This window comes from Maylandia zebra, linkage group LG20 (genome assembly GCF_041146795.1).
Source record: "Maylandia zebra isolate NMK-2024a linkage group LG20, Mzebra_GT3a, whole genome shotgun sequence".
NCBI lineage: Eukaryota > Metazoa > Chordata > Actinopteri > Cichliformes > Cichlidae > Maylandia > Maylandia zebra.
In genome coordinates this window covers 29,729,630-29,754,881 of record NC_135186.1, presented here as the reverse complement: position 1 = coordinate 29,754,881, position 25,252 = coordinate 29,729,630, and the positions used below count along the sequence as shown (strand labels likewise).

Sequence of the window (25,252 nt, the reverse complement as noted above, 5' to 3'; positions counted from 1 at the left end):
ACGAAAAACAACCAAAACATGATGTTAACACTTTCATTGACTTCAATATGTTCATATTTCCAGAAATGCCTCATGCAATACAGCTACTGGCTTTGACTGGCTTTGTTTGTTAATGTTTGTTCATGACCTTATGATATAAAATTAGCCTGAATTGTCATTACACCCATGATGGCATGGAAATTTGAGTATAGAGAAAAAAAACCTTTTAATTGTCACCTTTCTGATGATGAAATAAACAATGCGTAATTTTAAAATTTCCCTTGAACTCTGGCATACCTTAATCTGATGGAGCGTTTTCGCAGTTACCATAGTGACCATAGTAACCCAACATTCACAGCTATGAGAAATTTAGAATCAATCAGTTAGTCTAACCCCGCTAATTGGATGTCTTATCACCGTGGGAAGAAGCCGGAGTACCCTCAAAGAAAACACGCAAACTCTATATAAAAGGAACCCGACCTGAGTCGAACTCAGGAACTCACAAACACACACGGGAGTTCACGGTGCATTCATGTATCATGCGGCGCTAGGGTTAGAGAGCTAGCCATACAAAGAGAATAATTGATGTTAGTATTAGATTAATATATATATTTTTAGCGCTGTCAAGTTAGCTGTCAAGATAACTGAGATGTTTGAAAACAACTCCAAAAGGACCTATAAATCTCATGTGCTTGTGTTTTTGTCAGTGAAAAACATAAACTATGAACTATGATTAATAAGATAATTTACTAGTGTTTTACTGAATGACTAGCTAAATCAACTTAAAGACTTAATGAATAGGCCTACTGTACTCTTAAAATGAAATGTGCGTCTGGCATAACAACGGAAGCCTACGCTCCAGCGCGGTTCCTAAACGCACCAGAGGTGCCCCGGAAACGTTTTCCAGTATCCGTGTGTTTGTTGTTGTGAATGAAGTGTGAGCATGGACACCTTTGCAGTTCAGGCTTAGGTAGGTGATGACCTTAAATCGGTATATTTTTAAGTTTAAGAAATGGGTGGGCCTGTTTAGTATTACAGGTATCGTACAGTTTAGCATGAACAATTCAGGTTAGCCACAACGCTGCTAACATTAGCTAATTTAGATACAGGACACAAACAGCGTTCAAACACGGCTGAATTAGACAATACTCTTGTGTGTGAGATATTTTATTTTACTTTTTAGATTATCTACCCTATTTATGTTTTAGAAATGGATACCAGAGAATCGTCTTTCGGGTCTTTCCCCCTGTTAGCTTACAAACGCGAACTCTAAAGCTACGTCAAAGCTAGCATCAAAGCTGCAGGATGTTTTTGCAGATTCTCAGTAATCCAGGTCATTGTAGTAGCGCCTGCTTTTAGGACTATTGGACTTCTTCTTAGGTTTTTTAAGATGTTTCACCTCTCATCCGAATTCCTTCTCCAACTCTAAAAGTATGATGGGATATTAAGTCAGTGTTAAGTCAAAGAAACAACCTCAGATTTTAACCAAAAAGAAATAAAACAAGACTACCGTCTTGGAAAAGGAAAAACTCGAAAGAACCTTCTCCAAGCCTAACATCCTAACATTAGAGCACTTCAGACCCAGCAACAAAAATACAAAGACAAACTGGTTCCAATCCAACACCTTAACATGACCCCGGTGTCACTATTAACATGCGTTGGCGTTTCTCTTTAGGTTGATTTAACTGAATCCATGATGAACTTTGACGGTCTTGACCCTGGGATGGGTGAATACTCAGCCAGCCTTCATGGAACTCTAGATGCAGGCCTGGAACCCTCCATGGACCCACACCTAAACCCAAAACTACTCCAGGGTGTGGAGCTATACCCAGAGGGACAGGCTGTGACCGTCCCGGAGCCTGTACACCTGATGGAGGGGATCTTTTCTGAGCTGCACAGTGTAGTTTCAGAAGTTGGCATCCCTGTCACTGCAACACATTTTGACCTGCAGGAGGAAATGCTCTGGATGGGAAACCACAGAGTGAGAACCAGAATTATATTGGAGGACAGATCGTTTCGTCAGCCGTTACACTTTGTAATATTCCTTTTTTGTGTTCTTTTAAGGGTCATGTAACATCATTCTTTGGACCAACAATGGCACGCTACTCTTCTTTCCAAGTCCACGCAACCGATGACATCCGACATATTCAGAGTTTGGAAACAGGCGTGCTGGTCCTCTCTAAATGCAACCTGAGATGTTACACTCGTGGAGGTCTCGTCATGTTTGATTATCCGTAAGAGTTTACTTTTACATTGATTGTTGATATGTTGCACAATATTGGTGAGAAATTAGAGAAAATACAACATTAAGTGTCCTGGTGAAGTTTTCTGCAAAAATACAGAAGAAACACTGTCAGTAGATATTATTGTGAATCCTACCTATCTTAAATAGGGGTGTGTTTTTCCTCTATGTTTTTGTGCTCATAGTGATTGTATATGACATGGAGATATGAAAATATTTTTATGGTTATGGAATTAATGGCCATTTTTGGTGCTTTGCAGGATGGAGGAAGGAGCTGATATGCACAGCCTCCTCATGACTGATAACAACACGCTGCTCATGGGTGGATTGCAAAACTATGTGGCTGAATTTGACCTGAATACAGTCCAAGAAACTCAAAAAGTAAGACATCAGGCTTGCATTTATCAAGCCTGATATAAGCATAGACCACTGGCACAACATAGCACTTCACAGCGAGTGTCTGACTGTCTGCTGTTTTGGTTGTACTTCCAGTTCACAGTGGAGGTACCTGGAGTGGCAATAATGCGTCAGACCAATCGTTTCTTCTTCTGTGGACACACTTCTGGCAAAGTAAGTCTCATATGATTATATCAGTTTTGAAAAAATATATTTGTTTGTTTTACATGACTCTCACATTTACCCTTCATTCAAAACAGGTGACCCTTCGTGACTTGCGTACCTTTAAGATGGAGCATGAGTTTGACGCATTTTCTGGCAGCTTGTCAGACTTTGATGTTCACGGAAACCTTCTGGCTGCATGTGGATTCTCCAGCCGAGGCCTGAATGGGTTGGCATGTGACCGTTTCCTCATGGTGTATGACCTCCGCATGATGCGTGCTGTAACCCCCCTTCAGGTGCATGTGGATCCCCTCTTCTTGCGCTTCATTCCTACCTACACGTCACGGCTTGCAATCCTCTCACAGACAGGTATGAACTAAAGAGTCTAGTCAATTTTAGAGTTCTTTAGTCTGATTGCTTGTTAGTTTCCTTGGTTTGTTTGGTCAACATAAGTGAAATACCAAGAAATACCAAGACGAAATTTCGTCATTACAGTCAAATGTATTTTTTTCTCTTTGTAACTATGGTATCATAAGTGAAAAGGGGTTGAGTCTTTTTCCCACCTGGAGTATGTTGTCCAGCTCTTAGTGCTATAGAAGAGTGTGCTCATGACACAAGCAATGTACACAATTATTTTCATTTTAATGCTGTACAGTGAGGCCAGCAAGAGCTGTTGTGGCATTCCTGATGTGTTTGTTCCTCTTTCCAGCTGTTGCACAGGACCTCATGCAATGACTGTAGTTTTCTGGTCTTGTATGGTTTTAAGAGCTAAAGCAGAACACTTTGATGATAGGAGTCATCATTTAGTTTTTATATATTATCATTAGGAAAGTCAATAACAAAACTGACATCTGATAAGTAGTTTACCGCAGTCTCTTATGCTTCCAAAAACTGGTACATGTAGCCGGGCAACATGGTTATGTGGGGGTTAGCGCTAGTCCTGGGTATGAATCCGCCTTCTGGCCAGAGTTTGCATTCTCTGTGGCTCCCTCCTGCAGTTCAAAGACATGCAGTTAGTGGCATTAGGTTATCTGGTGATTCTCAGTTGACCATAGGTGTGAATGTGAGTGCAAATGGTTGTATGTCTCTCTGTGTTGGCCCTGCAACAGTCCGACAGCCTGTCATCCTATGATAGCTGGAATATGCTCCAGCCCCGCTGCCTCGTGATCCTGAATTGAAAGTGCAAGAGAGTGGATGGATGGTACATTTAGCTTCACTATAACCGCCTGTATTCTCTCTTTTTCCAGGTCAGTGCCAGTTCTGTGAGCCCACCGGCCTTGCCAACATGGCAGATATTTTTCACGTCAACACAGTGGGCCAGTTGCTCATGAGTTTTGACGTGTCAACAAGCAAACAAGCCTTAGCCTTTGGGGATTCAGGGGGATGTGTGCACCTTTGGTCCGATGCTCCAGAAGTTTCATTCAACGACTACTCACGGGAGACGGAATTTGCCCTGCCCTGCCTCGTGGACACACTGCCTCAGCTGGACTGGAATCACGACCTGCTGCCCCTCTCTCTGATCCCCATGCCGCTGACGAGCACTGAGCCTCTGCTGTCAGACTGGCCCACTGCCCTGGCTACACCCAGCCCCAGGTAACACAATTATTAACAGTATATACAAAACTGTTGTACTTAAATTAAAAACAAATAAGTCACCAAAAACTGAACTGAAACACACACTCTGGAAAGTAACTCGGATAGAAAACCAAACTGTTTTTGTCTTTAAAAGTTCATCAGGGTCACTATAGTTTATCTCAAACGAACTCCACATTACACTGTCACACTTCTCAAAATACAAAGAAATACATCAAAGGCAGAAAGTGGTTCCAAAAAATACACTATTGCCAAGACTTTAAGTTCCCAGCTGTTTTAGGAATTTATTTAGCCTCGGTGGAAAATTAAACTATAGGTTTATGACGTGTTTTTAAGAAATTTACATTTTCATCAGGAACCTGTGGGCTCGGGGCTGGATGCCACAGACAGAATAAGGAAGTTGGAAAGAATTGAGAGACAGAGTAAAGCATTGTTGACTTCAGTTTTTTAAGGATCGTTTTTCTTTACCAAAAAAAAAGAAGAAAAAAAGTTTTTAAACAGTGTGGAGAAATATCAAACATTTTCAAGCTTTTCTGAATTTATATGGTAAAACCAAACCAGGAAAGAGAAGCTGGATCAGTGGAGATGTACGATCTCATGCATGACATAACTGTTCATACCATAAACATATTACTTGACAATCTGGAAGTGGTTAATTTCTCTTCTCTGCAGTCATAGTTGATAACATTGCCTATGAAAATGATGACATCTGTATTTGAAGCCATATATTACACACTTTATGTGAAGGGACAGAGACACGCCATATTTTATGACACTAATTAAAACATGTAAACTATGGCTTGAAATTGGTTGGATTTCGTGTTCAGATTTTGTAAAGTTTGTGATGCAGTTTTTTTTTTTTTTTTTTTTTTGAACGAATATATTAATTTACTCCTGTTTCACTATTAAAGGCACTTCAGAATGAGAAGCATGGTTTGTAGCTGCCCCTTCCCCCTTTTCCCCTTAACTGCTTTACAATCTAAAACGTGTGGGGGTTTTTTTTTTTTGGTTTTTGTTTTTTTCTTCTTTTTTTTTTAAACAGACGAGCCCCTCCGGTGGACCCAGAAATCCTCCGCACTATGAAAACTGTTGGCTTCATTGGTTACGCAGCAAATCCTCGTACCCGCCCCAGGAACCAGGCATGTGAAGAACTTGGTTATGCTAATTTAAATGGGGAAAAAAGATTTTTAATTGTCCTTCTTCACAAAATCCTAACAATCTTTCTATTTTAAGGTTGAAAACCAGTTAAACACATGGTTTTTAACATAATTTAACATTTTTTTGTGGTCCCTGTTTTGGTTTCAGGTTCCTTATAAGATTAAAGATGTGGAGCCTGATTATGATAATTACAACCAGGTCCCTGAGTCACCAATAGGACGTGATGAAGAGCCACATCTTTACATGGTGCCCAAAAAGTATAGAAAGGTTGGACTTTATTTCATTCTCGTTCTCATATAGAGATGAGATTTATTGTTGACGTATCACAATCTATAAAGTTTTACTGTAAATTTAGATTTCCAAAACACGTGATGAAGATGTCTTTGTTCTGCTTCAGGTCACAATTAAATACTCTAAACTTGGATTGGAGGACTTTGACTTCAAACATTACAACAGGACCTTGTTTGCTGGCCTGGAGCCACACATTCCCAATGCCTACTGTAACTGCATGATCCAGGTAAGAGACTGAAGATTTACAATGTGTTTGGTAAAAATTTATTTTTTTGATATGAGACATCATCAAGAGTTGCTCTCTGGTTTTTTGTCTTAGGTGTTATATTTCCTGGAGCCGATTCGCTGCCTTGTTCAGAATCATTTGTGCCAGAAAGAGTTTTGTTTGGCCTGTGAGCTCGGCTTCCTCTTTCACATGTTAGATTTGTCACGAGGAGATCCATGTCAGGTAAGTTTTTTCATTCATTTCTCTGAAATAACGATTCAGCCTCTTGGGAAATACAGAACCCTTAAATTGAATCCTCATTTCTTTGCAACTGGACAATAATTTATTATGTAGCTTTCCCAAAGTACCATCTCCTATCATCTTCCTCAAGGCCAGTAACTTCCTCAGAGCATTTCGAACCATCCCTGAAGCCTCGGCGTTGGGCCTGATCCTCTCAGACTCGGACGAGCAAACGGGGAAGGCTAGGCTTGGTCGCTTAATCCAAAGTTGGAATCGTTTCATCCTCACCCAGCTTCACCAGGAGACACAGGAGCAGGAGGGTCCGCAAGCCTACAGAGGTGCTAGCAGCAGGTATAATACATCAGTCTGGATGTGTTCTAGGCTGCTTAGAGAAAGAGCCCTGGGTCTGTGGGTTTCCTCTGGAGCTGGTGTTTCTTCCATCCTTAACATGGTTACTTTACACTTCCCGTCACTGTGGCCTTGGCCAAAGCACACACATATGGGTGTTGTGCCTGGGGACCAATGCTTGGAAATAGTTCAATTGTTATGTTGTCATTATCCTTTGAGAAATTCTCTTTCTGAGTGTGGTGATTGTTCGATAAAGACAACCACATCAAAAAAGGCATCACAATTACAGACATAATTACATACATCTAACAATTAAGTGACAGTAACATTACAAAACACCTCATATCACCTGGATTTATTTAACATCCAGTTTATTGTTACGTGAGACTGTATAAAAGATCAGACGAGTACCTTGACAGGAACTTGTACCTCTGTTGAGAGAAAGTGAATCATTTGCAGGATTCCTTACTCTTTCCCCACCGCTAGTCACTCACAGAGCAAAAACTGCTCTGAGTCTAGAAAGCCCTGCAGTCTTACTGAACATATTTCCAGTCTTATTAAGTTTGTTTATAAAAGTAGAAACCGTTTAAAAGATAACATCTGCGTAACAAATGTGACTGCTCTGTGTTTGTGTTGCAGTTGTCTGGGCTCCTCTGGTGAGTCTGTCATTGGAAAGCTGTTTGGTTGTGAAGTTGAGAACAGTAGTTTGTGTCGCTGTGGCAAAGAAACGGTCCGCTCCTCCCTCACGCTGCTCTTCACCATGCATTACCCCGAGCAGAACACTCAAGGTCAGTTTGAGAGCACTGAGGTGTGCATTTCACACTCATAATATCTCCTCTTTCTTACACGTGTATATATATATCATATGCTTACATTTAAAAATAATAATGATAATTTTATCTTATCAGTTTCCAATATATGTTTTTTTAATCCTGTATTTAGAAATTTAATTATCTTCCTCTGTATATCCTTTTCCAGAGCTACTATATTTTATTGTTCTGTATTTGTAGCTTTAAATATTTGAATGTCCTCCATTACAGATGGGTAGTTTTAATGTTGAGTGAGCAGTAGGCTATATCTGTTACCAGCATATTCATTTGACTCTGATATTTTTCAGAAAAAACAATAAAGGAGTATGACTTTGCTGAGATCCTGAAGAAAAGCATCTGCCTGGAGCAGAGCACTCAGGCATGGTGTGAAAACTGTGAGAAGTATCAGCCCACAGTGAGTTACAGCTTTTATTCACTCATATTGTCAATACATAACAGATTGTTAGCCATGCTGCAGAGTGATAGTGTGTTTGTGTTACACTGTAGGTGCAGACACGAAACATTCGATGTCTACCAGATGTTTTGGTGATAAACTGTGAGGTGAACAGTGCTAAAGAGGCTGAATTCTGGAAGGTTCAGGCCGAGGTAAGCGACATTGATTCTGTCATTAAAAAGATAAAAATTAAAACCAAGATGGTCTTCTTCAACTTGTTATTAATTACATGAATGTTTTTTATAGTATGCTTTCAATAAAGCCAAGCAGAAAGAGAAACCAGCAAAACCTAAAGAACCACCTCCCATGCCCACTGAGTGGTGCTTAGAGTAAGTAGAGTAAGACCCCTTTTCATTTTAAAGAAATAGTCACACACACACACACACACACACACACACACACACACACACACACACACACACACACACACACACAGCTGTACATTGGAAGGAGCACTTTGAGAAGCCTTAGGGGTGTCAAACATAAGGTTTGGAGGCCTTAGTTGGGCCAGAATGAGCTTGACAAAGACTCCAATCTGGTCCGGTAGACAACTTTGGAAAAATGAAGGTAGGTATAAATTATTGGACTTTTAACTGTGTTTGTTGTGTTATAGTTTTTCCTCCCGATAAAGACCTTCCCCTGTGTCCATTCATACTACACCAAAGTAGTGAGGATTGGATAAACAATTAAATGACAGAAAAGTTTCAGTAGGAAAAAAAGAAACATCAAATATGGGACAGTCTTTTGGCACTGAGCTATCAGATCTTTTTCTGTAATTTTCTACATTGATCATGGAGAAAAACTGAAATGTGCTGTTGAAATTGCACTTCTTTATCTTAAATTGTGATTAAATATGTTGTTGAACTTTACACTTTAAACTTTGTGCAGTGGGGAGGAGATTTGCGGTATGGAGGGCATCACCTTTGACACTCGCACAGAGGATCTGCGGCACATCTGGATCCCCGCCACTCTCAAGATGTCCATCAGCAAAAGTCAAGGACTAGAGATCAGCAGGTGGTCTGAGACCGAGGAGGTGAGGCCTTTAGAGCTTCTTGAGCTAACAATAATTTGAAATAATTTCAGTCTGTAATTTTCCTCCCTGTCCACTCACTGCAGTATCCCTGAGCAGTAAATCTGCTGGCCACACTTAGACATTGTTTTATTGAGCAACTTTGCTGCACTTTTTTCCCCATTACATTTAGTAAGACATCTTTATTCTTTCTTTGTTAAATTTATATCTCTTATTTTGTTTTACTGTACACACACACTTCATTATATTATATATTATGTAACTTTTTATATAGTTTTTTTACAACCCCTGACAAACTGACACCTTATTGATGAGAGAGGGATTTGCACATCCCTTTGATCCAGGGATCTGTTTCATGTTCCAAGGCTAACTGCTATCAGGGCAGGGATAAGAGACTAAGAGAGATGTAGAAAATCCACATTGCCGGGCACTGAGCGGGGCAAAACCTGTAAACAGATCTGCCCCTCTATGGACCCACCACATGCAGGGAGAGACGCTGGGCTCAGGTGCAGTGTGACCTGGGTATCAAGGTATCAAGAAAAGACAGGGGCTTGGATATGTTGACTCGAAGCATCACTGTCTGTTCATTGGGATGTGGAATGTTCCCTCACTGGTGTGGAAGAAACCTGAATTAGTGCAGATGTAGCTGGGGTGGGTATCTGCTTTGGGAAGCTCAGAATAGCATCCCTTTTTTTTGGTTCTGCGGGCTTCATCTGAGTGAGACTGTTAGCATGTACTGGTGTGGTTTGCAGTCAAGTGGGAAACAGCTGGTATAAGCACCTCCAAGTCACCTATGGTTATTACCAAAAGTGTTAGTTGAGGTGAATGGGTGTAGTCCGGGATGTCTCAGAAACCATTGAAAACATTATATATCTCATCTGGCCTGCTCTCCCATCTGGGGACTTCAGGAGTAACTGGAGAGTATTAGGGGAAAATCTCTGGAATAACCTGCTGCCATATTATTATTTTTTATATATAGCATTTAGCTATATTTTATTTCAATTTTTAGATAATTTTAAACCATTATTGTCTTTAACTTAAGAGTTTTAGATCTCTAACCCCTGTATTTATTTTACTTCATTTTTTTTTCTGTTCATTTGTGCTCCTTTCTGTTTTGGTTTTTTTTAAACAAAAACAGAAAGATTAGAGTTTGAGTTACTGAGATATTCTATTTTAACGGTTATTTATCTTAAATTGGGTGTACTGTTTTGGCTGCTGTAACAGCATGTGGTTAAAAAAAAAAGTTTATCTTCTCTTTATCTCGTACTTTATCTGTTACTAGTTAAGTGCTGCTGAAGAGGCGGAGGGAGCTTCTCTGTATGACTTGGTGGTCACGGTGCCGCACATCCTGGATGCTCGCACGGGTGGTAATCTGGTTGCACACATTAAAGTGGGTGAGACCTACCATCAAAGAAAAGAGGTGCGTTAGTCTTAGATAAGAAATTGCAGTCTGAGATAAACTCACTTTGAAAAGTTACATTTTTAACATTTAAAATGATTTTATTATTTCAGGGAGTCACACACCAGCAGTGGTACCTTTTCAATGACTTCCTCATTGAACCGATTGATAAAGTAAGGATTTTACTGCTTATTTATTTTTGCTAATGTAAACGTGTGCAGTCACCTAAAGCTATTTATTATTTTATCTGTTGATTTATTGTTTTTGTTTTCAGACTGAGGCTGCACAGTTTGATGTGAGCTGGAAAGTGCCAGCCATTCTGTATTACGCTAAGAGAAACTACCACACCAAATACGACCTCCGCAGTAAGTTTCAGCATAATAAATCTGAAGGTTTTCTTTTTATTGATCTAACTGCTCATGCTCTGCTGTTTGCCTCAGTTAAAAATCCCATAGATGCTAGCGTGCTGCTCACAGAGGCGTCACTGGCTCGGAAGCAGAGGAAGACACATGCCACTTTTATCCCTCTCATGGTCAGTGAGATGCCGCAGGCTGGTGATCTGGTGGGGCTGGACGCTGAGTTTGTAACACTCAATCAGGTAACTCTAACCACAATACCACTGTGTGAAGTAGGGCTGCCACGATTTGTCGACTAGTCACGATTACGTCGACTATCAAAATCGTCGACGACTGATTTAATAGTCGACGCGTCGTTTGAAGCTTTGTAAGAGGAATAAGTGGCAGGATTTAAGAGTGTAATAACGGACTGAAACAGAAGATGGCAGCATTGCATGTACAAGGATGTCAGCTACCGTTAAACCCCGAAGAAGAAGAAGCAGCAGCAGCTGTGTCCCAGAATTCATAGCGCAGCTTCCAACAATGGCGGCAGCTAGTTAGTTTTAATATTACTCTTATTATTCTTTCTGGGTCACAAAATAAACGTTTAACATATTTTCAGGTGAGAATGTAGCTGTGTAAACCTCAAATATCTGCTCAGTTTATCAGGACACCACATATTTTCAAAAGCGCTCCGACGTTTTCAGAGACGTCTGTTACCCACTAGCTCGTTAGCGAGCCGGGGGCTAGGCTCACTAGCGCCCTGAGAACACCGGACTCCCCGCAAATCGTTTTCAAACCCACCGCCGTCTTTCGCTACTCAGGTTAAATATATATGAGTCACTTAGATAACTTAAAATGTTATTGTTTGGCTTTTTTTTTTTTAGTATTTTATTTGTTCCTGAGTAAATCAGTTTGTCTGAGATTAAAGTTATAGTTTTTACACAGCTGAATAAACGTCAAGCAGACAGCTGATTATCAGAAGTGTGAGATGCTCCAGAATATACTCCAGTGTCCTGTTATATTTTAGATAGCAAGGAGTTTATTAAACTTCACTGAAACAATCTGCAAATTTCATTAAAATTTAATAAACTATCATCTTGTCTTTATTTTTAGTTAGCACAGACCTTACACACTTAAAGCTGTAAGCTAATGATAGTTATATAAAAGCAGATGCTGCTGGTGCAATAAGCTGTAGTTTTACGTCTAATGGATGATGATCTGATTAGTCGACTAATCGCAAAAATAATCGGTGACTAGTCGACTATCAAAATAATCGTTTGTGGCAGCCCTAGTGTGAATACATTACCCTGTAAAACACTTGTAACCACATTAATCGGGTTGTCGTTGCTTGCTTTACCGTATTAAAAGATCCTTCCTCTTCATTCCGCATACTTCTGCTTTGTGTGGCTTTGAATTTTTTTTCTGATTTTGGATGAATTTAATTCAAAACCCATTCAAGTTTTATCCACCCACTCCATTACAACATTCCCCATCTTAAAGGAGAACTATTCTAACCATAATGCACTGGTGTTAACTTGAAACTGAAAATAATATATTGTGTGGGATTTCAAAGGAGTGAAATTGCCAGATATTTGTCACATTGTTTTGTGGTTAGTGTAAACACTTTGATAATAAAGAGGAATCCATGGGATTAAACCACTTCTGCTTTTCCTGTAGCAGTGTGACTTCAAAGCGCAGTGTACTCTTTGAAGTTTTTGTTTGGAGTTGTTTACCTGCGAAAAGCTGACAATAAAGTCTACACAAATCTCCATGACATGGAAATTTACAGTGACCTGGAGACATCAGGCCCTTTTTAATCATGATCTGATTATGATTTGTATCGTCTTATGTTAAACCAAATAACTAAAAAAAAAATTGCTTCCAGGTTGAAATCTATAACACTAAATATTAAGTATTACCTGTAGCTGATGACCTGGTTATGAGGAAAAAGTGTTACAGAAAGAATAGGATTAGAAATGAGTTCATCAGAGGGGCTGCTCAGCCACGACAAAGTTAGACAGGCAAGACTGAGGTGGTTTGGACATGTGCAGAGGAGGGATGGTGGATATATTGGACAGCCTGGTGGAAAAGAGGAAGGCCACAGAGGTGGTTTATGGATGTAGTGAAGGAAGACATGGTGGGTGTTATGGGTAGGGTGAGATGGAGGTGACCCCTAAAGCCTGCCGATTGAAGAAGAAGGTGGGAAGACATAATCTTTCATGATAAAAAAATATTATAGACATTTACAGGGAGCTCTTTGTCACAACAGACTGGTCATAATGGTTAACTCATGAAACTAATCCAGGTGTCCAGTTAATAAGGTTAGTAATCTGTGCTCTCCTAGGTTAGACTGTGTTAAATGGAATGCTTTTTACCCATAAGCAGTAAAAAGCTGATGTATTATCGTGAAAAGGTACTGGGTTCGAGTCCACTGACAACCTGGAGTCTTTCTAAAGTAATCTTGTTGTTATTAAACCCAACTCTTTAATGTGTGCGTCTGCAGGAAGAAGCAGAGCTACGCAGTGATGGCACCAAATCAACCATTAAGCCCAGTCAGATGTCTGTGGCCAGGATCACCTGTGTGAGGGGTCAGGGGCCCAACGAGGGGGTCCCCTTCATCGATGACTACATCTCCACTCAGGAGCAGGTGAGAAGCTGCAGAGAGAATGATTACATAATGTTTAAAGGATCCACCTGCTAACTGGTCAATTTGTTCTTCCAGGTGGTCGACTATTTGACACAATACTCTGGCATCAAACCTGGAGACCTGGATGCCAAAATATCGTCTAAGCATCTGACCACTCTGAAGTCAACCTACCTAAAGTTGCGCTTCCTCATTGACACAGGAGTTCGCTTTGTAGGTCACGGCCTACAGAAAGATTTTCGTGTCATCAACTTACTGGTATGTTGTTGCTATAAACTAGTGTGTATAATTTAGAGCTCAGTAAAGTCAAATTTAGTCATCTCACAACTTTTAGAGTGATTAGATGTGATTTTTAAGGTTTTTCTTTTGTTTTTTAAGGTTCCAAAAGATCAAGTTGTTGATACTGTCCATCTCTTCCATTTGCCCCGCAAGAGGATGATTTCTCTTAGATTTCTTGCCTGGTATTTTCTCGGTAAGTCAAGGTTAAAATATAGAGCTTACTGTAAAAACAAACAAATCAAAAAATGTACAAAAAACAAAGGTTAGTAGTTAACACATTTGGCGATGCCGTGGTGCAAGGGACCAGCTGACATTAGCATTTTCTACAAAAGCCCATGAGCCTTACCTGCAACTCACGTCTATGTACAGCATTAAAGTCTTTGCATTCAATGATCTTCAGACATACAGATGAATGCCTCAAAAAATAATCCTGTACTTTTTATTTAATTAAATTAACTAATTCAAATATGTGTGAGTTTTCCTTTAAATCTTGAAGTCTTAAACCAACCAATCAAAAAATTTATAAATTAATAAATAAAATCACAACTTCCAACATACACACAGTGTAAAAAAATCCCAGATGGTAGCAGATTACAGTACACTGATGTATGAGTGTCGGAGACCTTTCTGTCAAGGTTATAGACACATTTCAAGCTGAAACACTTAAAAATGTATAAAGATAATCATTTTATTTCACTCGTTATCAATAAATGTAATTCTCTTCTGAAATCTGAAGATAACAGTTTACCTTAACTCATTTCTGATTGTTTTCTTCTTGATGTCCACAGACCTCAACATCCAGGGGGAAACCCATGACAGCATAGAGGATGCACGCACTGCCCTGCAGCTGTACAGGAAGTACCTGGAGCTGAGTCATGGCGGCGGGAATGATGAAGTGAGGAAGGTCCTTAAGGGACTCTATGAAAAAGGGCGCCAACTGGACTGGAAAGTCCCGGAATCGGACACAGGAGATGGTCAAGGTAGCCCAAAAAGTACGAGACTGCGCTGAAGTAGACGCAGACTGATTTTGACGTCGTGTGAGTTTAGATGACAGGGGTTAATGAGAGACATTGTGAATGGATTGAATGCACTCTCCTTCCTTCCACAGGTGCTGCTGTGTTTCCCTCTGTGATGGGGCTGTGAGCAACACCGTGACCGGGAGATTCTCTTGCTTATTTTCTTCAGATGTGTCACATTTTATACTCGTTTGCTTTGTGTACAGTTTTCATGCAGGTATGTCTGCATCTGTAAACAGACTGAGTCAGTGACTGATCATTTTTAGTCATGAATAAATTTGGGCTTTTTAGGTCAAAGGTTTTCAGAAAAATTGGTTTGTATTTTATCTTTTTGAAACATTAAATAAAAAAGATTTTTGTTGCTGTAAACGAACGCATCCTGAGCGTGTAAGATGCTTTTTTTATACCGGGAAGTGGGAAATGTACCGTAGTTTTCGGGTCATAAGCCGCTACTTGTGAACACTGCGGCTTATACTGACGTGCGGCTAATGCATTTTATTTTTTTTTTTCATGTGGCCAAAAACATTTTGCCTGGTAACAGTAGACCAATAAAATTGATAAGTAGTGTATATATACGGTATATATTTTTACCGGTTGTTAAGAGATGTTTTAATGTTGTTTGTGCACTGTTCCGTAAAAAAACCATAAGCAACGTAATTTGTGTGTTACTGATACGTACGTATACTTAAAGGTAGCCGTGTTACAGGCGCTGTTCGAGGAAAAAAAGCATTTGCAGTATGTATTTTTGTATGTTACCATAACGTTTATGTTACCTTACGGATTAAATTAAACTTTAAAAATCCTCACATGTAATATTTCTGTGTAAATATCTTTTATTACAAGTGAATTAAAATCCGGTGCGGCCTGTACAAGTATGAAATTGATTTTCTTTCTAAAATTAGAGCATGCGGCTTTTAATCAGGTGCGCTCTGTAGTCCGGGAATTACGGTACATGAATACTTGTCAATCTTGATTAAAATCGAATAACCCAAACTCTGTGACTGTTCAGAGAAATCTATTTACATCTAACAATGACTTTAGTTTGGTCTTTTCCCTATCCTTCTGTGAAATCTGCTATCATTGTTAATTTTCCAGGTAACTTCTGGAAAATAATTTAAATGATTTCTTACAAATCTCAATGCAGAACTATTTTTTCTTTTCCTGTTTTAGTACAGTTTGTTCTGCTAAAGTATGAAAAAATGTATTCAAATGCAACTGTGACCAGAGAGCATTTCCAAACACAATGGATCACTGAAGTTAGTCAATACCAATAAGCGAAAACTACATTACATCACATCTGGCCCCTCCACCTTTTTGTCTGGATTTGTCAGAATTAGTTGTGATTTAAATAAAGTGAAGTTTCATTGCCTTTGTTCCCTCATGCAGAAAAAAACAAAAAGGGTACCCTGTCTAGTTGGACTCCTTTTCAAGTTTCAGACGTGTGTTGTGTTAGCTGATCTACTACAGAAACATCTTCCCTCTAAACTTCTCGTTTTTTAAACAAACCAAGACCTGGAAGCATCAAATATTTTAACAGCAGTTACTGGAAAACTGATTTGTAGATTGTTTTTGCTGTTACATTAAATTCAATTCTATTTTATTTTTTCAGTGCCAAATCACAACAACAGTCGCCTCAAGGCGCTTTATGTTGTAAGGTAGACCCTATAGTAATGCATACAGAGAAAAACCCAACAATCATATGACCCCCTATGAGCTTTTCCAACAGTGGGAAGGAAAAGCTCCCTTTTAACAGGAAGAACCCTCTGGCAGAACCAGGCTCGTGACCGGTTGGGGGAGAGAGAGAAGAAAAACATGCTGTGGAAGAGAGCCAGAGATGAATAACAAGTGTGATTCAGTGCAAAGAGGTGTATAAACATGTAGTGAGTGAGAAAGGTGACTGAAAAAGAAATACTCGTGCATCATGGGAATCCCCCAGCAGCCTACATCTATTGCAGCATAACTATAGAAGGATTCAGGGTCACCTGGTCCAGCCCTAAGTTTGAAGCCTAATCTTGAAAGTAGAGATAGTGTCTGTCTCCTGAATCCAAACTGGAAGCTGGTTCCACAGAAGAGGGGCCTGAAAACTGAAGGCTCTCCCTCCCATTCTACTTTTAAATACTCTAGGAACAACAAGTAGGCTTGCAGGGCAAGAGCGAAGTGCTCTAATGGGGTGATATAGTACTACAAGGTCATTAAGATAAGATGGGACCTGATTATTTAAGACCTTGTGTGTGAGGAGCAGGATTTTGAATCCAATTCTGGATTTAACAGGGAGCCAATGAAGGGAAGCCAATATAGGAGAAATATGCTCTCTCTTTCTAGTCCCTGTCAGTACTCTTGCTGCAGCATTGAAAAGACATTTTATTCTTTATTTACCGTCACATGTACTTTGAGAATTGAATGCATGTATTAAACATGTCCAAAGTATTACATAATGAGGCTGGTGTATATAGGCTTAATCTCTGTGAATCAAAAGTTGAGTCTGTAGACTGCTCTAAATGTGAGCAGTGGGCAGGGTTTAACTGGTTAAAAGAAAATAACCATAAAGTGTACTAAACTGATTACCTCCAAAACAAACAAAACACGGGGAAGGAGCACCACCCAAACCAAGAATAATTTTACTGATAAGTGGCTTCTGGAGCTTTAAAGACGACCGCGAGTCACTTACTTAGACATATATAGCTTAACTTTAATTTCGTGGAAATGTGCGTCATAAAGATCGCTCGTATAAAATCATGGGTCCGATGTCATTAAAAAGGAAAAGAAAAAAATTATAGATTGCTATAATTGTAGATAAAACATCTCTTGAAGAAGGGCAGGTTTTTAAACATTACATGGCCTGATCCAGTCAGGCGGTGATCAGATCCCAGCAGCGACCTGCTTGGAAAAACTCCGTTTTGATTGGTGAAGCGCTCTAAATCACATTTAAATGTAACGGTGCCCCCTGCTGGACAATCTGTGAACTCTTAACGTTTCCACAGGGGTGTTTTAAAATATGGATTTATTGAATGCCAAAGGATTGTAGGACATTTTCTCAAAATTTCCTCATTCTTTAAGAGCCGTTTGGCATCTTTTAAAAGGACCTGCGGTTTGTAGCATAAGAAAGGTCTATGATGTACGTCTTGAAATTCCCCAGTCACTTTTATGTTGCAGCTGAAGCCATGGGCCGGGCTAAGGAAAGTGAGGTAAAATTCAGACTTTTTAGTCTGAAAACCCCAGTGCAGTGGTAACACTACAAGGCACCATGGTTATTGCTGAATATGCATGTTTTACATATTTGGGTGTTGCACTTTGTAGATGGTCCCTGCACACTATTCTCGCAGTGAGCAGCAGATGAGCTTGTAGCTTGTTGTCAGCCTTAATTTGTGGGTGTTCTATAAAACTATATTTACTAATTATTTCTACTAGCAGTTCAAATGTCTACATTTTCCCATTATAACCTTGAAAATAAAATACATAGATCTTACTCCTTGACTTAAAATGTTTAGACTTTCCAAAAGAATTTTACAGATATTTGTCATAAATTTCCAAACTGTCTTTTCCCCCTAATATAGTATAAATTAGACACCGTTTTGTGAGTGAGTTGATTTTTTCAACGTCATACACACACTCACACGCCCCGTGTGAGTACGGGGAAACTTGTGAACACAAAAAATAAAATAACAATAATAATATTTGAAATCCATAAATGACAGCCAGTGACAAAAATAGAAACATGATGATTTATTTATTTATTTCTAAGCCACACTTGCAGACACATGTTCTCTTTGTTAGAGCACAAAATATAAATGTTTGTACAGGAAAGATAAAATTTAAGGCACGTTTTATTTCCCACGCACAAACCGCAAAACTACAGAAGAGTGTGAAGCTGCTGAAACTCAGAACGAACGATAAATTATATTTACAGAGCCACAGACTCACACCAGACTTCAGAACAGTCCTCTTTATTCACAGGTTTAAAACACACACACGGCTGCAGGTCTAAATCTGAGGCGGACCTGCAGTGTGTTCATGTCTCAGTTTTGTCTTCCAGGCTTTTTGCAGAAACATCTGTGAACCCGCAAAAGCAGAGGACATCACGTGCATTCAGGTGCACCTGATGTCTGTTTGCTCACTGACGCCATCGTTAGAAGGTTCATTAGCTAATCGCTGACCTTTGTTTACTCACAACGATGCAGCCATACTCAGCCCCCTAAGCATTTTCCCTTTCCAATTCACAATCAATTCCACCCCTAGGTCAAAATATGTATAGGACAATTGGCCTCATCTAATATTTTGTATGAACCTGTCCAGCTGTCCAGTGATTAAATGACAAGATGGAGGCAGGACTCCACAGCAGGGGCATACTCCATAATGTGCTGTGCATTCTCATATGTATATTATATATATTGCTCACTTATTGTATTTACCAACATCAATGAGTTATGAGCAAAGAAAGGCCACACCATAGTAGAGATACTGACCTAAATTACTGGATCGGATATCGGAGAAAAATAAAAAATGTAATCCGATCCATTAAATATCACGAAAGCACCTCACAAAACTTGCAACACGCCGTAACTCGCCTCAGAACGTCGGAGCAGTATGCATCACGTGATAGAGCAGCTGTGGCATGCGGGACCTGTCGGTGGTCTGGATAGCATTTGGAGCTTTGCTAGCAACCTGGCATTTCATCTCCGACAAAGTTATCCCCGAGAGAAGTAAAGCAAGTGTGTAAGTCCATCTCTGAATGTTTGTAAAGCATTCCCAAGTTAAGCTTAACGAGCGACTGCCTCTCGCTCTCCGGCTGCTACTTCAATCGTGAAACTGCTTAAATCAGCTGATCGGCTTTTCTGTCGCGAGTCTGTCTCTCGTTTGTTTTTGGTCCACTTTGCGCCAGAAAGAGCAAACCAGCGGCTGAACAACAGCAGCACGTTTAAGCTTGATAAGCTGTTGTTACAATTTATTTAATATTACTTTCTACACCAGGATCTTTTTCTACGTAGCTGACGGCTGGTAACTGTGCAGGGGCGGATCTAGCAAAGTTTAGCCAGGGGGGCCGATAGGGCATTAACTGGGAAAAGGGGGCACAAAGACATACTTTTCTTTCTTATTCTCATTTAAAATGTCTAGCTTTTAATAAATAATTATCTGACACCCAAAGTTTTAATTTGATGTAAAATGAATAGAAGTCAATTACTGTATATAGTGACTATTAAGTCTAATATATATATCCTAGTAAGCTATAGTACATTTTCCTGTGCAGTCTGCAATTTTGTTGAAGAAAGATGTTGAATCTATTTAATATTTCTTGAAAAATAATTGATTTCTGTGCATTTTTTTTCACACTGCATCAAATTAAGGTTGATTACGTTGATTAAGCATCATGAGGTGGAGCGTGAGGGGTGGTTCCCTATTTTTTATTTATTTATTTTTGTTGTTGCTGGGAGTTGGAACCCTATTAGTTAGGTTGCTTAATATTTACGCCAAGTACTCTTTAAAATACCAGAATAGGGAGGATGGTGTAGGTCTAAGTTTATTAGATTGATCAGTATTGCTGAACTATGAAATATTTTTTTTGTATACAGGTATAACAGAATAGCTTTAGTGTAGTTGTTGTTTTAAACTTGAGTATGAACTTGCAGACTTGCAAAATGCAGCAAGATATTTTAAAAAACAGTTTTGTTGATTAAAAAACACTATATCGGATTCATATCGGTATCGGCAGATATCCAAATTTATGATATCGGTATCGGTATCGGACATAAAAAAGTGGTATCGTGCCATCTCTACACCATAGTGCATGTTTAAATAGGGAAAGTTTATTGATCAAAATGTATTACGCAAATACGCATTACATTTTTTTCAGGCCCCCAATCGAGAAAACAAAACCAATTACATGTTCAAAGCAACGGAACGGTGGCCCAATATCAGAGAGAACTCTACTCTTGTGTGAGCAGTGATAATTGAGCAGTCCGTTTTATTTTGCAGATTCAAGCTGCTCTTCAACAGTTTCACCACCAGATGTCACCAGAGAGGACTGTGTTGAAAAGCTTCGAGTAATGAACCGTTTTTCAATACAAGCTTCAGTGCTTCGGAAAGCTTCATTTGGCCATCACTAACCGCTAGTACTCATCATCAGCGGTGATGCAGTCAGCCTCTCTGACCAGATCATATAGACCAGGGGTAGGCAACGCCAGGCCTCGAGTGCTGGTGTCCGGCAGGTTTTAGATGTGTCCTTGAACCAACACAGCTGATTCAAATGGCTAAATTACCTCCTAAACATGTCTTGAAGTTCTCCAGGGGGCTGGTAATGAACTAATCATTTGATTCAGGTGTGTTGACCCAGGGTGAGATCTAAAACCTGCAGGACACCGGCCCTCGAGGCCTGGCGTTGCCTACCCCTGATATAGACAGTGCTTGAAGCAGTTATGACCTTCTTGCCATATTGGCAGAATAAATGACCTGGAAGCTGTTGCACTGTCTGCACCTGTAAACTCCAGGACACGTTTACAAACAATTTTCGTTGTTATTTGCGCTGCAGCTGCAGGTTGAGTTACTGTGTGTGTGTTTACAAGTAGTTTTAAACCTTGTGATCCACAAAACAGCATAACAGTAAAAGAAGAATTGACTGCGTTACAGTCAGTGCGGGAGCGGCGGCTTTGCTCGTGCGCGATTCATTTGCAGTTTGGACGCACGTGAACATCTCCTGCCCTGATAGCAGCTGGAGGAGGACTATCCTCCGCCTGTGAGCGCTTTGGCACGAGCGATGTGCCCACGGCAGCACCCGCTGCTTGTTGAGAGTAAAAGCAACAAGCGCTTTCACGTCAAAAGTCGTCATAAATAAGCCTCCAATAACACCAGAAAAAGTCGCCAGATTGGTCGCTAGTCGCTTTTTAGAAGAAAAAAAAAACGACGCTAAGGGGGGTTTGAAAACTCCCTAAATATAGCGACAAAATCGCTAAGTTGGCAACACTGTTTGGACTGTTTTCAGGGTATTTAAAAAAATTCAAAACAAAACAAAACCGTGCATCACTGAGCATGCACAGAATTACGCACAGCTGTCATGTGATCCTGTGACCGAACAAAAGATCAAAGGCTCAAAGAGCGCTGACGTCAAATTCGCAGCCACGAAAGTCTATAAATACCCCCTCTTCACCTTTGCAAACAGTTTTACTTGGAACATTTTCAGAAACAGCGAGTTGTGTTTAGCAAACCAGAAACCTTTCAGAAAGGGACTATTTTTTAAAATTAAACAATTAAGCAAACATTTTTTCTTGTCGACACTTTGCATTAAGAGTTTAAAGAAATGTCAAACGAAGCATTTAATAATTCACAGTCTGACGGAGAGATTCGAGAGGAATCACAAAGACTGTATGGGTTGACGGAGAGACAAATACCTGACCCTATGGAGCTTCAAATGAAAATTCAACAACTCCAGTTGGAGTTGAGCACCCTAAAGCTCAAAAAGAATTATTATAAAGATAATTTCCATGAGTCAAGAGATGAGCTAAACAAATTAAAAACAGCGAACACAACTCTCAAGAAATCTTTAGAAAATCTTCAGCATCAAGAAAAGACAACAAAAAGTCTGACGCAGCAAATATTTTGGCTGGAAGAAAAAGTCAAAAAGCAAAATTTCAAGATTGTTCATAACGAAGATCTCATAGATGAACTTTATGAACATCTTAAAATGAAAAGAGAAATAATTAATAGTCTTAAGGATCAGCTGAGAAGGCAGGAGGAAGAAGAAATATTAGCTGCTGTTCACAACATCACTGGTGAACCTCTGCAGCTGGAGAATCTTGCTCCTGAACCCGAGGAGCTTGTTTCTCCCGTCTCAGAACCATCTCCTGACATGGTTCCGACTAGTGGTTCATGGCGTCATGGTGCTAAACGCCTACTTAAAATAGGTTTAGGTGTTGCCGCAGTAGGCCTTATTATACCTGCAGCTTACTGGGGCTTTTCAATGCTTAACAGTGATTGCCTATTTAACTCTGTCTATGGCCTCCTTGAGTCATATTGCTACCTTGATGATCGATTAGTCCCTTTTTAAAGACTAGTAATGATGGACTGCTTTTCATCCACAGTCCAGAAAACCATACGTTGTTCATGTTAGGCTCTCATTTTTCTTTTCTTTTGCCTCTCACCCCCCAGCCAGTCGCGACAGATGGCTGCCCCTTCCTGAGCCTGGTTCTGTCAAAGGTTTCTTCCTGTTTAAAGGGAGTTTTTCCTTTCCACCGTGCCTAGTGCTTGCTCACAGGGGATCATTTGATTTTTGGGGTTTAATTTGTTAAAAAACATAACAAATTAGGTGAGGGGTTCACATAATAGAGAGCACAACAAAAACTACAAATTTTAAAAAAAATTTGTTAGTTGCAAATCAAAATAAAGACAACAGTTTCTGAAAAACATCTCTTACGGCTCTGTTTATTTGCTTAAATGAACACATGTATTTTTTGTCATAGAAGAATATACATTGTCTTAAGTATTTAATAATTTTAAATTTAGCCCTGCGCTGCATGAGATAAACACAGACGGCTGCCGGCCTGGCGAGGGAAAGTTCCTCTTCAACCTCCAAACTGAACCCAGTTTGTTACTCGCAGCATCGCAAAATTAGACACAGCAATTTCTTAGAGTCTGGTTTAAGTCCTGAAATGACATCTCCTTACCTGTTACGGTTCTGGGTCAGTTTGACCCAGTATTTTGAGTTGTTATGTTTTGGTGTGTTTTTGCATTATGGATTGTTTTCTTATTCTCTTGTGGTGCTTTTGTTGGTTATGATGATGATGATGATGATGGTGATTATTAATCTATGTTTTAGTTATTCTTGTTTAGGGATTAGTTCTTAGGTTTTGTGTTCTCATGTTTTTTGCTGGTTTAGTTCAGTGTCTAGTCTGTCTCTCTCTGTCCAGTCCGTGTCTTAGTTTAGTGTGTATTGTTTCCTGTTTTATTTTGAAGGATTGTGTCTTATGTCAGTGTGTCCAGCTTCGATCCCCTGACTCGTTAGCCCCAATCTCTCCCAGCTGTGTCTCCCTCCTGTTTTCCATTCCCTGATTACTTCCCTGTATATATTAGCCCTGTGTTTGCCCTTGCTCAGTGCTGCATCGTACCGTCGGATTATGCCTGTGTGTTTTGTACTGTGTTCAGTATTTTCGTGTTCACTACCCTTGTTCAGTTCATGTTTTAATTTCTCCAGCAATAAAGCTGAGGTTTTGAGTTACAATTCTGTGTTTGAGTCCTGCATTTGGATCCTCATCTCCGCCTGCCCGCACACAGAGCCCTCTATTTAAAATCCAACTCTTACCTGAACTCTCCTGCCTTTCTGTCTCTCTCGCTGCTTTGTAATGCACCACCCCCCTTTTGACATTAGATAATGGTAAATCAAACCTGCACTGCAGAGAGGTTGGCATGACAGGAAGTCGAGATGATAACGATAGACCAGCCTTCAAACTAAGACGCGTGATGTATAAAGGTCTTTCTACTGAGTAAAGGACAGTTTGAGTTTCCTGCTGGCACCATGCACTGTCTTCACAAGTTTCTTCTTTGTTTTCTACCATGTCTACAAGGCATCAGTGTGAACATCAAATATACCTGATTTATCTTACGGCTGTAAACGGCACACTAACTTTATCATCTTTTTTTTTTTTAATTTACCAGAGTTTTCAACAGGAATTATTCATGGAACAAAAGCTCCGGACAACTCGATACCCTACATGGGATCAGTTCAGAATAACAAGGGTCAACATGTCTGTGGAGAATTCCTCATCACTGAAGACTTTGTGCTCACTGCTACACACTGTGACCGGTTGTGAGTTAGATTTCCTGTTCATGAAGTTCATCCAAAAACAAACTTTTTCAAACTTGTGTTTATTGATCAGATCACTCTAAGTTATTGATAAGGCAGATGTTATTTCGAGGGAAAATAAAACATAATTAAGTGCAATAGCATCAAATAAAAATGACCTTTGACTTCTGACAGCCGTTGGTTACAGCAATGCTGACATTAACCTGCTTGTGACGATTGCCTAATGAGAAATAAAGATATCAGTTTAAAATTGTTGACATTTTTAATTCCCTCTCAATAATTACTCACACAGTGACCGCACACACTGATCATCCCAAAGTAAAGATTGCGAGAAAATGAAATCCATGAAGGATACGAAAACACTGAACATGCTAATGACATCATTGAAAGCAGCATCAGTTTCATGTGATGTATTTGTAGAATAATTATATTTTTAAAAGAGTTTTTACATGAAAATGTGTTTCTATTTTTTACTTCATGTTGTGTCTCCAGTTGTGTGTGAACGTTCGATTAGTTCACAGAGTACAAACAATTCAGCCTCCACGTGCTGAAATAAACCTAAAAGAAAATCAAGTGAATCATATGACCCCCTATGAGCAAGCACTTTGGCGACAGTGGGAAGGAAAAACCCCCTTTTAACAGGAAGAAACCTCCGGCAGAACCAGGCTCAGGGAGGGGCGGCCATCTGCTGCGACCGGTTGGGGTGAGAGAAGGAAGACAGGATAAAGACATGCTGTGGAAGAGAGACAGAGGTTAATAACAGATATGATTCAATGCAGAGAGGTCTGTTAATACATAGTGAGTGAGAAAGGTGACTGGAAAGGAAAAACTCAATGCATCATGGGAATCCCTCGGCAGCCTACATCTATTGCAGCATAACTA

General features: G+C 39.8%; 1 protein-coding gene across 2 annotated transcripts; it reads left to right on the top strand.

The window, feature by feature from the left end:
* The first annotated feature begins 832 nt into the window (after positions 1–832).
* pan2 (poly(A) specific ribonuclease subunit PAN2) lies at positions 833–15,455 on the top strand. 2 transcript variants are annotated; one of them, XM_004560442.3, is made up of 26 exons: positions 833–949; positions 1,655–1,960; positions 2,044–2,213; positions 2,482–2,602; positions 2,714–2,791; positions 2,878–3,148; positions 4,027–4,372; positions 5,415–5,511; positions 5,678–5,797; positions 5,928–6,047; positions 6,141–6,269; positions 6,418–6,617; positions 7,254–7,402; positions 7,732–7,838; positions 7,931–8,029; positions 8,124–8,206; positions 8,766–8,910; positions 10,190–10,327; positions 10,420–10,479; positions 10,581–10,671; positions 10,747–10,904; positions 13,148–13,291; positions 13,367–13,546; positions 13,667–13,760; positions 14,356–14,547; positions 14,676–15,455. In XM_004560442.3, exons 2-26 carry the CDS (start codon positions 1,673–1,675, stop codon positions 14,708–14,710), a joined length of 3,615 nt encoding a protein of 1,204 aa, XP_004560499.2. In that variant the 5' UTR covers positions 833–949; positions 1,655–1,672; the 3' UTR covers positions 14,711–15,455. The 2 variants fall into 2 exon arrangements, with proteins under 2 accessions (XP_004560499.2, XP_004560498.2); XM_004560441.3 differs by having other exon boundaries at positions 14,356–14,559.
* The last annotated feature ends 9,797 nt before the right edge of the window (positions 15,456–25,252 follow it).